The sequence below is a fragment of the Solanum verrucosum genome, unplaced genomic scaffold, assembly GCF_900185275.1.
Source record: "Solanum verrucosum unplaced genomic scaffold, falcon-dt-bn FXZP01000128.1, whole genome shotgun sequence".
Taxonomy (NCBI): Eukaryota; Viridiplantae; Streptophyta; class Magnoliopsida; order Solanales; family Solanaceae; genus Solanum; species Solanum verrucosum.
In genome coordinates this window covers 3,095,187-3,110,657 of record NW_026020327.1, presented here as the reverse complement: position 1 = coordinate 3,110,657, position 15,471 = coordinate 3,095,187, and the positions used below count along the sequence as shown (strand labels likewise).

Here is a 15,471-nt window from a genome sequence, read left to right as displayed (position 1 = left end):
TGGGAGAGAAAATGACAAATATGATCCCTCAAATATGAAGTTAGGTTTGAAATAGTACCTTAGGTTACCAGTATGTGAAATAGAAACACCAAATAGCAAACAAAGTAGACATGTTCACTCTACGTGGCGTTTTACATAATAGTTTTGTGTCCTATAAGGTGTTCTGCAGGTGTGTATTATGTTACGTAAAATATACGTGTCTACTTATTTAATTTTGTATAAATTTAAATGTCTATTTGTGCACATCCAAAATTAGAGAATATAAATGTCAGCTAAAATAAAAAAGTAGCTTATAGTCAAAAAGTTATAAAGAGGAATAATTGTAAAAGTCAAGAAGTACCACCATTGATTTTTGATGAAGAATGAGCTAAATCTTGCTAATAACATATTATAAAAATAAAGTAAAATAAGACTAAAAATACTACTAGAAGATACCAATATATAATAGAGAGACAAAGAGATGAAAATTTTCTTATATTTCTAATAAGTATTTTTAAATGTACACAATATGAATTTTCATAAGCATAAAAAAAGTTAGTAATAAACATGATATTAATTATAAAAATTATGAAGGAAGAAAAGAATATGCATCAAAATTGGCAGCAAAATTATAGTCTTGTCAAAATTTTGATCGAATTTCAATATAAATATTAAATGTCAAATTAAAAATTTAAAGATGAAAAGAAATTTAATTCAACCTCCCAAATTATTATTTTTCATTTTGGGAGCAAAAACAATAGCCTTACTTGTCAGAATTAATTCTTAAAAAATCTGCCACCTGTCTAATTGTGTCCCTCCTTTAATCACTTGTCACTGCCACATCCACATAAGTTTTTTTTTTTTTTTTTTATGTTTAGACTATAGAGTCCGATTCTATCCACAAATATTACAATTCCCCAAAATCAGCATATTTTAATTGGTTCGTACTATTTTAATTTAATATGAAATTTTAAAAGTTAAATATTTTTCAATACTTATTATACTTTTAAATTGAAAATAAATAATATCAAAATATATATTAATTTTATGTTTTTAAATATATGAGGTAAACATAAAAAATTATCAAAAGAAAGATATCCTTTTAAAACGAATTAAAGAAAAAGATATTGATTTCAAATGGAACTAATAAAAACATAATAAGGGATTAATTATGAGTAAATTTGTTTTATTTATTTTTGTATCGAAATTAGTTATTTACGCATTAATTATTTTATTTTTTATTTACATAAAAAATAATACATAAATTTTGTCATAACTTGTATATGTATTAACTAATATATGTGGATTCTTATTATTTTTGATTTATTTAACAAACTTCTTGATATAAATTTTATGAAAATTAAAACCCGTTGCATATAAATAATTTATTTCTTATCCGACTATAGGTGCCATTACTATGCATGCCCTCGAAGCAAAGCAAAATTATAATATTGTCAAACCCCACTTTCTCTCTCCCGTCTCTCACATTCTCTCGAAACCCTAGAACCGTTTTGTTCTCTTTTTCTCCTCTTTTAGATTCTCTCAATCTCTATGAAATTTTTCGAAATCTTCGAATCTAGCTTCTCTGTAATCTTGATTTACAGCTGGATTTGATGATTCCTTTCATGTCTAAATCCTAGTTTTTTTTTTTGAATTTTTTTGATTTTTTTTTGTTGGGCTGAAAAATTGAACCCATGGAGGGCTCTGTGTCTGTTGCTGATGATCTCGGAGCCCCACCGGAGTCATGGGAGGTGGCTGACTTGGATGCTAGTATGAGACGGCTTATACTTTCTTCTTCGAAGAAGGACCAGTCTGATTCTTTATCTTCTTCTGTGAATAATAATCAATCTGAGCTGCCTGATTCCTTGGCTTTGGCTGGTGCTGGTTCAGCTGCTGTTTCAGGTAGTGTGTCGGAGGATGTTGTTAGCACCGTGGATCAGTTTCTCCGCGAGGCTTTACAAAACCCTCGAGAGCGTCTTTCCGGTTAGTATTCCACTTTTTGTTATAAAAGTTCTGATTTTTATGCTAATTTGCATCAGCGTTAGGATTTGTTTGTTGATTTTTGTTTTGTTGTGGTATGTATAATTCTTACTGTACTTGTATAGTCACAGTCACATTGCTGTTAGCTGTGTCAATCAGTTAGTTACAGCTGAATTGTAAACTATTTGGTGTTGGCTGCATGAATCCCAAATGAATGCAGTGTTAGTATTAAGCCTTAATGTGAGAACAAGACAAGTATTGTGGTTCAGTTTGGCTGATCACACATTTGGTAAAAAACTGAAAGGCCAACTGTGGTTTAAATGGTAATTTCTTTTATAATCAGTGTGCAGTAGTCTTTGCTTTGTGAATTGCACCAAGTTTCATGTTTGGTTGGATGAGATTCATTACATGATGTCTCTTTTGGATGACTACAATTTCAGATTGGATGTTCTGTCAGATTGCTGAAATGTAAAAACAATCTATGTTATTATTGATCTCTTTTGACTACATACCAAAGATAATAACTGTTGAGGAGAAAGAATGCGGTTCAAACAGATTGAACGCTTAGAGGATAAGGCATGTGTCATTGCTTACCTCCATGTCATTTTATTAGTGGGATATAATGAAGGAGTAATCTATCGAATCCTTCCACCAAAGTTCAAGCCTTGGGAAGTGCTTTTTATATGTCATGTTACTTGTATTTAAAAGATGATTGAAGCTAAGGAATTATAAGTATATATGCCAGTGAGCTTGGCAGGTGGACTCTACTAATATCCTTGCTAAAAGGCGAAGAAGGTAACTGGGAAGCTAGTTCCTGACATTCGATTAGCTTTCATCAAAGGCAAGCAACTCTAAAATGCAATCGTAGTAGAATGTAGAATAGTGCCAGGATGCCAACATAAGGCTGTATTGTTGCCTAAGCTTGATATTGAAGAAGTATCTGGTCAAGCTAAGTGGATGTTCATAACCATCTATTGAAAGACTTGGGATTTGAATAAAAAGGGATCAACTAGATTTATTTGTGCATCTCTACAAATGGAATGTCAGTTTGTAATATGGCACACCAACAAGATGCTTTCCAACAAAAAGGGCCTCGGCCAAGGTGATCCCTTGCAGAATGTTGAAGAACGTCAGGTTGATTAACTGATTTAAGAACTTCTCTGTGGGGGACAAGAAATCACAAACATTTCTCATTCTATCTCAAATGACACACTGGTTATGTGTGATACTAATAAACACTACTACCATCTATCGTAACAGATAAATAATAATATAGGAGGAGAATAACCTATTGGAAACAACCTCTCTATCCACCAAGGTAGGGATAAGGTTAGCATACATCCTACCCTCCCTAGAAGAGCATCCTGAGCTGCTCAGCTTTGCTAGGGATACTAGGGCCACAATTGCAGACTTTAGATCTAATCAAGGATGTCATATAACCTTCAGAAGGAACTGTGATAATTGGGTTTTGGGATGAATGACTGCTGCTGCTGCTTTTTTTTTTTTGTGGATAAGTCTACTTCTGCAGTTGTTTAGAGTCAGCTCCTGAACTAACACTAAAGTGCAGACTCTATAGGCTGGAAAGGACAGAGAAAGGGGTAATTCACAATGAAATCCTGCTACAAATGGCTGCCATCTCACAGTGTTTCTCCACCTTATTATCCCCAGAAAAGAAATGGGAAATTTCAAGCTTTATTTAAGGTTGCTGATTACTTGTTCAAAGTCTATTTAATCCTAAACAACTTGCAGAAAGGACTCTCTATTTGTAGCAGATGCCCTTTATGTGAAGAAGAATCTGGGGATGTCAATTGTCTCTTTTTGCGTTCTGCTTTCAGCCGGAAGGTTGGAATCTGTATTTGACTATTTTTGAGCTTGAATGGACAATTCCAAAGACTTGCTATTAAGTTGTTATAATGCTGGATCAGAAGGCTTTAGAAAGAACCAAAACCATTCCTGCTTGTAGCTGGTGGGTAGTCTGTAGGGAATGGAATTCTGGAATCAAATATTTTGAGGGCAATCAAAGTGTGTAGGTAAAAGAAATACAAACACAATTTTTGCTCACCCTTTGGTGTTGAGAGCTTCTTCTAGACTTCTATAATTCCCTGGGGAACTGAGGTTTTACATCAACAGCCGTGTGCAACCCCACTTTCTGCTGATGTACATCTTTGAAGTCTTTGCTGAGTTATCAAAAAAAGGAAGAAACGGGCAAGTGTTTGCAGGATTTTTTTTCCATTTTGGCTGAGAAGTATAACATGAGTCTTTTCCACCTCACTAAAAAAAGAAGGATACGAAGAAACCTTGAACCTTTTCAATCGGAAAACACTATGTTCTCTATTATATATTCTCAGATATGTAGTATTTACTCTTCAGCTGTTATGCTGAGGTAGGCTTCTGGTCATTGAATACAAGTTGTATGATGACTTATAAAAATATTCACGATATAATGCTTCACTTACCTTTAGGTGCCGCCTTTTCTGTTCTTAGATCTGGCTGTCCATTATTTTTTAACAATGTTGTTTCATCCTATGTGTTATGTTGAGATAGCTAGATTCTCCTTAAATATTGCTCTGTATGCATTTTATTCCCTTTCCCTTCTCTTTTTGTCTTTATCTTTTTGTGGGTGGGTGGTGTAGGCTGTGGTGCTGGGTCAGTCTTTGTTAGCCTGATTGATTATTTTTATCATGTGCATTGTGACTTATCATTGCTTTTTCTCAGTTCTGAGGATGGAGCAAGATGTTGAAAAGTTCATCAGGGATCCTGGTCGACAACAGATGGAATTCCAACAGCTGCCTACCTCCTATTTGCGACTGGCTGCTCACCGTGTGGCACAGCACTATTCACTACAATCAATGGTTCTGTTGGACAATAGTTTACCAGATGGCTCGGGTTCCAGAATTATTGTGCGCAAGACTTCTGAATGTCGGATGCCTTTGATTCGCTTGGCTGACATTCCGGTGAATTTGCCTCAAGGAGATACTGGTGTGGTTAAGGTTGCGATAAAGCAGAGGCCACAGAAAGGTTCACAAGCAAGTGGTTTGAATTCAAATTCATCAAAGGGAAATTCTGCTAAAAGTGTTGAGGAAAGGAAGGAGGAATACAATAGGGCTCGAGCACGTATATTTAACTCTAATAGTTTAAGTGGGAGCTCCAATGTAAAACCTGAAACTGAATCAAGGTCACAAGATACTTACCAGTATGGTCCTATAGGCATACCACAGTTGGAAGAAAAAACCAGTTCAGCTGGCGGCTCTGATTTGAATTCTGGGCGGGGTCTGATTGATTCTTCAACAAGTAGCAGTAGGTCGGCTAGAAGTAGGACAGAAAAGGAGCCAGTTGGTAGGTCTAAATCTTATAATAAAGTTGCTATCTTTCGTGATCGGGAAATTGACCGGAAGGACCCTGATTATGACAGGAATTATGACAGGTCTTTCTTAGTCCTCTGCTATTTTATGAATATACTGTAAAGTAACCCTTCCCCTCAGTTTGTGTTTTGTGTACGTGTTGGTGGTTCTGTCCAGTGGTATCCCTTTTAACATGGAACTGCTCTCTTCTTTATGGTAATAAAATCACCCTCTACTCTGTATACAAATGTTCTAATTGATTATTTCTACAAAAGCTTCATTCCTATTGAGATTTACTGACCAATCTGGATAAACGCGTGGGGATCTGTGATTCTCTCTTTTATTACATGTCCGACTTCTGATGCTTACCACCTATGGACCTTTGCTTTTTGTGTAGGTTCCTTTTTTTTTGGGGATTGGATTGAATATAACCAGAGGTTTGGGTTATAGTATGCTTATTGATGTTAAGGTGGTTTGGAGCAACTAGTCAGTTTCCTTTATTTTTTTATTTAATTTTTAAATGGTAATGTTAGTCAGTTTCCTTTATTGTCCTTGTTCCTTCTCTTGCTTCTTCCCTCTCTATTGCATGTGCATTGGTTGTTTAAATTATTTTGTTGACATCCTATTGATATTTGATGCTACTTCAACTGTGTATATGAGAATGTGTTTTGTCATTTCCCTCAAAAGCTTTTAGTACGAATTGTGAAGTTTGTGTTTATGTTTTACATAATTATGTGCAAATATAATACATCCATCTTCTGTTGTGTCCCCCTCAATTTCATCTCTTCGTGCTTGTGGGTATTTTCAATACAATGTTCATGTCGTTTTTCACTTTTTCTTGAAACTTAGTCTGAGAGTCTAATCGGACGGTTGTCTTTAATTTGTAGGTACATGCAAAGGTTTGATCCTGGGTTTGGATTCGCTGGTGGCCCATATACAATTCAACCCATGTATGCTCCTGCAATTAACTATAATACTGAGTTTCCCCAGCTTGGATCTGCTCTTCGGTCTCCCATTTCCGCTGAAAACCAACCTCGTCCACTTCCTCAACATTTACCTGGGCCTTGGGCAACAACAACGACTCCAGGTATTGGTTATGGTCCAGCAGAGAGCATGATGCCTCCCCCTTTTAGTCACAATCATGTTAGTGCACGCTCAAACTCAGCTATATATTTACATTCAACCCAGTATCCTTGTCAGCGTCCTGGAATGACTTTTATCCATCCTCACGAGCAGGTTCACCAACCCTTCTCACAGGTATGGCAAACGGACTAAACTTCACTCTTCAATAATTTGGGCTTGTTATTTAATGAAACCCCCGGAGACCTAGACAGATTTAAGAGGGAGTTTGTACAAACTCATATTTCATGTGTGAAAACCTGTTCATAACTACTGTTTGACCTAACTTGTTAACATTACCTAAACTTCACACAGTGAGAGATGATAATAGTTTAAGCTTCTGAAGCATAGTTTAGTTAGGGGGAAATATTTCTAGTAAAGAGCATACTGGGATCCTTCATATTTAGGTGCTTGGTTACTAGACAAAGGGTTTAGCAATGCAGATGCGCAAAGAGAATCCAATGACAGCTACACTTGCCTTCTGATAGGAAGTTTGTTGAAGCTATGGAATCTTGCTATGCGTAGTTATCTTATGTTGGGTATGTGTGTGAGGAATTTTAGCTTGTAGAGGAGGGAGAGTCTCTTTTCTTCCACATGAGATTTTATAATTATCCGTCGGTAGTTGTGCTTGACATCCTGGTTTACTGTTTCCACTTTATGGTTTGCTTCATCATTTGATTGCTCCGTCTGTTCATGGTTTTCCAGTCTCATCCGCTGCAACCTGATGGTTTTGGATTAGCCCGGCCCCGGTGAGGGGCACGGGCCATGCCTGCATCCTGCCACATACATTCAGCATCTTGAGGGGGATGCTGAGCGGCAAAATGTTGCAATTGGTAGGGTGCAGGCATGAACAACTGAGACCTGGTGGAGTGGATTGTTCAGCTTGCAGTATTTTCCGCATCCATCCACCAGTCTCAGTTTCACAGAGCCTCCTGCATTGCTCTGAGGATGCTCATATGCCTTGGCAGTTCCATTGCATGGATGAGCACTCAAGGCTATGATGATTATGACGGTGATGATGACGACAAATTAAATCAGCAAGAGTTCAGAGCCGGCAATCTAAGAAATTTGATCTGTTTTAGGTTTTTATTCTCATTTTCCATTATTTTTTGCCTTCTTTAAGCTCCCTGTTTCTACGTATGAAGTATTGTAACAAAGTACTGCTTGATTTATTTCACAGCCTCATCAAAGCTCCAAGCAGAAATGGAACTCAGTTAGAGATTTCGAGTAAATGTGTTGACAGGACATGCAGCCTTTGGTAGTTTTGGTGCCAGACTGACAGTGATAACAGAGAGCTCTGTTCTCCTATGGCAAAGCAATCTCCAGGAGAGACTCTGCACATTATGTATTTAAACGAAAAGTGTTTCCCCTTTTCTTTTTGTTCAGACAATATTCAACTGCTTTGGTCTTTCGCCGACTTATTTGTAGCTGAAGTGTTTTGTTCAGAACTCTTTCATTGGTCGTTACCAAAATGATCCTAACTGGCAATTATCCCAGTGTTGCTCTATGGTTTACAAATCCTAGGTTCTCGACGGAGAAACAGGAACCTAGGATGAATTTTGAGGAGTGTGATTACCATCAGGGTCAGTTTGACACTTGGTGGTCACATTTGGTCATTCCAGTGAGCAGGGCATAACATTCACGGTGTTGCGCCGAATTGGGCACCTTGTATCCCTTCTATGTTCTGTGTCAACAGAAAATTAGACTGCGCAACTAGAGATGGCAATATTTTTATTTAACCCAAGCCATTCGAAGTACCTTGGCAGACCTCTGGTTAAAAAAACATTGTTTGTTTCAAAGGGTATTAAGCCATTCAAGTAGTCAATACTTGATCAACCAAAAGTCTAGGACTGAATTCGAGTCAGAGAGTTTCACGTTAACGTCAATGGATTGTTGAACGAAGACGAGATCTCTTATTAAAGATGATGGAGTATTTATAATTACTACCAAATCTTTTTTGGCAAAAGATTTGGGTGTGGACGCTTAAGTTGTATTAAAAGTGTCCACGCCCAAATTATGTTGCCAATCAACGCGATATCGGTTGTTTACAATGTTTCGACTATTCCACTGTGTTATTATTCTAGTAGGTTTTACACTCTTTTTCTTGTTAGTTGCTGAGTGTTTTTAAATGAAAATTGTGAAAATAATTTTTTGAAGTTTCTCAAATTTTGGAAAGTTATAATAATTCTATGTCCAAATAATTTCATAAAGAAAATTTCCATAAAAGTAAAAATTATCCATGATCAAACGGACAGTAAGTTACCTATGGAACAGTAACCGATTGTATGTTATTTTTTCTTTCCTCCAATGAAATCTTTGCAAATTTTTTTGAATTGCTTTAAACGTTAATTTCTTATCTTTACATAATGTTCAATCATATTTACCCTATTTTTGTGTGTATAAGTTTTGTATACTAACAATATATGTAATGCTTAGCAAACGATGGTCTAATGATATCCTTTGGAGTTAGCTTATTTTTATTTATAATAATAAAAAAAAGTTTTTCAGTTTTCTAATTAGAATTGACAACTAAGTTCGATCTACAAGACTCCATAACATAAGAAATAACATATGAAAATCATGGAAAAGAAAAAAAAACAGAGATGAAAAAAGATCTTATACAAATACTACCTATTTCAATTATTGGGGAAGGAATGCACCAACCAAAATGAATCTTTGTTGTTTTGTTTCCCTTTCTCTTGAAAAATTGAAGATTTATTCGATATCTAAATTGATATCTATAGGTTCAGAGAGGATAATTGATGTTTCACGTGAAATTAATTTTTTATTTTATATATCATTAAATTAAGTTGATTACGTATTTCTACATATTTGTTACACCATCAAAGCTAGTTAATCTACAACAACACATAACTATTTATGTTAAACATGATATGATCGAGGTCATAATATGTTATATTTGTTTAAGTCATATACATATTCAGTATACCATTTGTTTTGTTTGGTATTAATCAAATAGGAGAATATTTATAAATATATATTTTTAAAAAATATAAAATTTACAATTTTAAATATAAGACAAATTACATGCTATAACAAGTAGACTGATTTCATAATTTATGACAAGGGATAAAAAAATTCTGCATTATTAATTTGTATTATATAAATTCATTCCATACGTTTAGAGTTCAGTACTAAATAGGATAGCGTGAATAGTTCTTTGATGTCGATGATAATCCGGAAAGATTAATGGGACTTTTTGGTGGTGTTACTTTGAAAAAGAGGCACATTCTACCCAAACAGAGACACTTCAACTATTTAGAGGCTGTCACCGCAGGGGCGGACCTACGTGGTCTCCAGGGGGTTCACCCGAACCCCCTCGGCAAAAAATTACACTGTATATATAAAGTAAATTTTCTGTATTTCTGTACATATATATATTTTGAACCCCCTAAGTAACAAAGAGAAGCTAATGGTGCAGTGGCAAGTCTCCCAATAATTAAGTTGTGCGTCACTAGTTCGAATCTCAGTGAAAGCGTTTTAATTTTTTCTTTTTCAGTTTCAGTTTTTTTTAGTTTTTTTTTTAATTTTCAATTCTGTTTTTCGTTTTTTTTTAGTGTTTTCTTTTTACTTTAAAAAATGTGCTAAAAGTGTGATTTTAAACCCAAAAAAATTAAAGGTTCTCATTTCTAGGCTTATTTACACATTTATACTTTTATTTTTTGAACCCCCTGAACGGAAATCCTAGGTCCGCCACTGGTCACAAGCATAGTTGCTTCAAAGAAGAAGAGAACAAGTAAGTCATAGTAATCTGCAGGCTCAGATTGCTTCTTGAAGCTTGTTGTTGCTCATTCATTTCATTGTGTTACAATCTGATATTAACACTCCTTAAGCCTCTAATTTTTTAGTGGTTTATTCTAAGCTTGAAAAATAGTTTTAAAAAAATAAGACCCAGAATAACATGGAAAAAAGTTATCTAGACCTACAACCTTACAACCTCTAAAGTACATTTGAATTAGCATAAGGAAAACATGGTCATTGTTGGTACACATTCTGGTACTTACCAAGAATGATGTGTCAATGTTAGGATAAGCATGCAATTGAGAGGATATTTCTTCTTAGAGAAACTCTAGTAAATGGCAAATAATTGAGTACTTGAATCAATTCATACACACTATCTATAGATGTGTAAGTAAAAATATTTTTTTCATACTTACTGAATATTATCCACCTGGCATAACAAGTTTCTCTAATAAGTTTAGATACTCACATATAATTGTTAGAAATCATTCCCTTCACATTTTCTTCATGAACACATTAGGTTCACTAGGGAAACCGTTAATTTTACTAAGAAATGAATATATTCATACGTAAACAATATCCGTCGGTTGCGATAAATAGCTAATACCTAAAAACATACGATAACAGATTTATACCAATTTCAAGTCACATTAAGAGTGATGTACATTTTTCCCTAGTGAATCACTTAGATACTCTTTAAAATACCTTGTACTTGTCTTAATGTTGGATCTATGTTGCAGGACTTAATGACTTTATTAGCTTATAATAGAGCATATATTTACTTGGTCTCTTTTTTGGATATTTTTGATGTCATAATTTCTAATCACTTTAGTTCCCACTCTTTTGATATCATGTTGGTGGCAGCAAATTCAAACCTCCGTAGAATGCCACACATGGGAATCTCAACAGAAGTTGTTTTTGTTAAGGACTCAATAAAATTGGTAGCCTAAAACCATTTCCCCAGCTTGAATCTCGTTCAATCCATAAACACGTGCAATCCCATCCATAAAATTTTAATAAGAGATCTTAAATACACAAAAATATATATATAACATAATAAATATTTAAAATTATTTAGTTATATTTTTATATATTTACTATTTTTAATGTAGTATTTTTAAATAAATATAAAACCTATAGTTAAATTTATATTGGATGTTACATTGAATAACATCCAATGATATTCACGCAATACATCACATTGGATGTTATTGTAAAAACTTCATTTATTAATATGAAAATTTAAGTTATTTAATTCAGGGTCCTAAAATATTTTTGATAATATGTAAATAATGTTTTGTTTAAAATATAAATTTTGAATTTTTTTTTATGATTTTCAATATTGTTTTAAGGGAATAAAATCACAAAATTCATCATTAATAAATTTGGGGCATAAAACAAACAAACACTTTACTAGTTTCATTCTTGAGTCACCCCTTCAATTTCTCACATTTGGTTAAACAAAATGTTTTGAAAAATATATTATTTAAGAATAAGGTGCTTAAAAATTAGAGAAACGGCTTATTATGAAAGTAGAAAAACAAATTTTATAAGTGGTCTTCCACACTAATTGTCTCTTCACCTTAAAGGTCATTTCAACTTTATGGCTTCAAAATTATAGAATGACGACATCAATTGTTAATAACTGGATTTCAAATTTAATACTTAATGAATTTCATAAAACAAATACACATTGTTTAAGAAAAAACTACTTGATTCGAACTGAACTTGTACTCGGGGTTCTAGCTCGATCCTTGCCCCACTCAATTACCCACCTCCTCAACAGTGGTGTTTGCCTAAATTATACTATATAAATGCCTTTTTGGACAACATTTTAGGATAAATTAGCCAACTAGTAAAAATTCCTAACATAATTATTAAAAATATATACATTTTAAAATAATTATTAAAATTATCAAAATGTCAATATTTTAACAAATAAAGTGTATCATAATATAATTCATTTACCTTCCTTTTATTTTTCAAATTGGGTCCACTTTTTGAATTCATTATTGGTGAAAGGAAAAAACAAAAGACCTCATTACCCTTTTTTTTCTCTCTAAATTTTCTTTACCCAAATCCTATCCTTTCTCTCTCTTTCTCCATTATTCCATATTCTCAAGTTACTTAAACCTTGCCTTTTTAAAATTAAATTCCTCCATTTTTCTACGAAATCTCATAAATCATTCAAAAGATTTTTAACCTTTGTTGAAGTAAATTCGACTGATTTGCGATCGTTTCCATTAGAAAAGAAAATTTTGAAATAATTAATTGGAATTTCGAAGTGAATTCGACCAATATTTCATGCTTACCAATAGGGGTGGAAGGAGAGTATGATCAGTTATGGCTCAGATTAATTCAATAACTTTTATTTATATTAGAAAATTTATTAAATATTTATAAATATCAATTGCCAATTTATTAATTTTCTATGAAAAATATTTTCCTTCGTATCAAACACATCAACTCTTTCTTCCCTAAATGCTTAAAAGTGCACTTCTTTTCCTAGTGAACTATGTTATTCTCATGTGACTCTTGGCATGGGGCTGACAAAGGCAAACAATCCTATCATCTCTCATTAACAACAACAAAAAAAAAAGTTTGAACTATATTTTAAAATTTTAAAAATAATGACATTTGAGCGATAATTATTAATTATATTGATAATGTGGCTAATTATCAAATATAGAATTAATTCAATGTATTACACTATGTATTAGTGTATGAATTTGTTTTGTATCTATTGTGTTTGTTCGCTTTGTATGGATTTGCTCTGTATTGAATAGATCAGCTTCAAACGAACATATATAAATCAAAACTAATAAAATCGAAGCTCTAGCTATGCATTGTAATTTTTAAAAACTCTCACTATTTCGAATAATTATAGGGGATATGATTGCTCTTTGAGGAGAATTTTCCTTTATTTATCTTACCAGTACTCACAAATCAAATTACATTATGAGTTTAAATTATGTGCACTAACAATATATATAACGCTTAGTAAGCGATGGTCTTATAATTAACCTACATAGATTAGAGCTAGCTTATTGTTACAAAAAGAAGGGGGGAAATCCCAGCTCATTCTACAAGACTACATATTAAAAAAAATATGAAAGTACATAATTTCCTATAGAGAAATGGACATGAAAAGATCAAAACATGGAAAAAGATTTGATATCAATACTACCTATTTTGATTGTTGTGCTGGAGGAAGCGCCAATCCCTAGATATGTGACAAATAAATAAAGTAAACCTTATATTGTTTCGTTTCCTTCTTTCTTTGAAGTTTGAACGCTTAATATCTATTCAAAGTTAAAACTGATATTGTCAAGGTCACATCTACTTAGATCCAGAAGGAGGCTATGCAATAATTTCTGGAATATAATCACTGGTCTGATGCTTCAAGCAAAATCAATTTACTTTTTTTATATCATTAGGCTAAGTTGACCTACATATTTGTATATATTTTTTACATCAAGTTAAGTTAACCTACAATAACACAACAATTTCTATCAAGAATAATATAGTCGCCACCCAAAAAATAGAGTAGTAATTTGCTATAGCCGTTTAGGTTGTGTACACTTTCAATTTAATAGAAATTTTGTAATCTCAAATATATAAAATAGATAAATTATTATAACAAGTAAAATGACCTAATAGTATAAAAATTTACATTATACATGTAAATGACATGAAATAATTTTTTTCCATAATTCTAGAGGTGATTATTGCATGAGATACTCAAAAGTAAAATTGTCATATGTGTGAACAAAATTGAGATTCTTCACATGAATATTCAAGTTTCATGTTATAGCCTCATCTCTCTCCCGTGCTCAAATATTGCATAAGCATGTTTGTCTACCCCACAAGAGGCATTTTTTTTCTCACTTAGAATGTCTCTTTCTTGGCTTTATACCTTAACAAACTTATTATTACAAAACAATATCCATGTGCAATAAGGATGTGTTTGGGTATTGTTCAATTTTCATATTTTTAATTGGTCAAAATATTTTTTTAAAGAAAGTAAATTATTTATAATTAACCAAATGATTTTTTTTTATGAAGATGAGGAAAACAAGTTTGATACTATTCCCTATCTTTCATTTTGCTTGATCTGACTTTGACATTTTCGTTCGCAAGTTATTTATTACTCTCTCTAATTCATACTCTCTCCGTCCACAATTGTTTGGCAGGTATACTAAAAATAGATGTCCAAGATTAATTGTTAATTTAAACAATCAAGAAATAATTAGTCACTTTTTCCAATTCTGCCCTTAATGATAGTGTAGTTCAATTGAAAAGTTATGTGAAGTTTTGATATTCTTGGTATAGTAGGATTATATTAGTCAAATTACACCTTGTATTAAATTTTTCTTGAGGGTGTGCATGACCTTACCCTGACAAACAATTGTGGACGGAGGGAGTATTAATTGCCTGTTTTCTCTTTTACCTGGAGTAAATAAGAAGGGCAGCTTTAATAATTTATCCCTTAAAATATTTTGTGAAACTTTACAAACATGTTTACACTTTCAAAAAAGAATTATCTATAAAGGTAAAATGAGAAAGATTTAATTAATTCTATTTTTGATTTTGTAAATTGACAAGTAATTTGGGATAACTTTTTATAGTAATGTGATGGGACAGAGGAAATACTCTGTTCGTTCCAAAATAAGTTCCAATTTGACAAAACTCACATTCATCAAAATATAATAAATACAATATATAATTTACTAAATTACCCTTATTTAATAAATATTTCTTGAGGATGGATAGAAACGACAACATCAATTGATCATAATATCGATGGAGCCAAAATTGCAACTTCATGGGTTCTGAATTATAGAACAACAACACCAATTGTTCATAACTGACTTTAAATTTAATTTCCATACATACTTAATAAATTTCTTAAAACAAATGTTGTTTAAGCAAAAAATATTTAATTCGATTGAATTCATATTCGGACTTCAAACTCCACCTATGACTCCCACTTCAGCCCTACCTTCGCACCAATGGTGTTTGCCTAAATAATAGCATATGAATGCTTTTGGACAATATTTTATGGTCACCAACCGGAGCAGAAGGAGAGTATTAGTTATCGGCTCAAACGAACCCCATAACTTTTATCAGATTAGATATTTGTATCAAGAAATTTATTATGTATAGAAATTTAATTCCCAATCTATTAATTTTTCATAAAAATATTCTCCGTCATACCAAACACACCATAACTCTTTCTCACTTTTAAAGCAAAATCTAGCGTCTACTTCGTAAGAGGAAAAAAAAAGAG

The 15,471-nt window shown here is 32.9% G+C and overlaps 1 protein-coding gene across 1 annotated transcript; it reads left to right on the top strand.

Moving 5' to 3' along the window:
- Positions 1-1,424: 1,424 nt before the first annotated feature.
- Positions 1,425-7,836, top strand: LOC125835900 (uncharacterized). Its single transcript, XM_049514998.1, has 5 exons — positions 1,425-1,962; positions 4,675-5,383; positions 6,188-6,557; positions 7,125-7,501; positions 7,600-7,836. The coding sequence occupies exons 1-4, from the start codon at positions 1,674-1,676 to the stop codon at positions 7,170-7,172; spliced, it is 1,416 nt and encodes a 471-aa protein (XP_049370955.1). The 5' UTR covers positions 1,425-1,673; the 3' UTR covers positions 7,173-7,501; positions 7,600-7,836.
- Positions 7,837-15,471: the final 7,635 nt, after the last annotated feature.

Excerpts from the sequence above, each read along its gene's own strand:
- LOC125835900 (XM_049514998.1), top strand. The coding sequence starts at position 1,674 with ATGGAGGGCTCTGTGTCTGTTGCTGATGATCTCGGAGCCCCACCGGAG. Across the intron at positions 5,384-6,187 it reads TATGACAGGAATTATGACAG|GTACATGCAAAGGTTTGATC; the intron begins GTCTTTCTTAGT and ends TTTAATTTGTAG. Across the intron at positions 6,558-7,124 it reads TTCACCAACCCTTCTCACAG|TCTCATCCGCTGCAACCTGA; the intron begins GTATGGCAAACG and ends ATGGTTTTCCAG.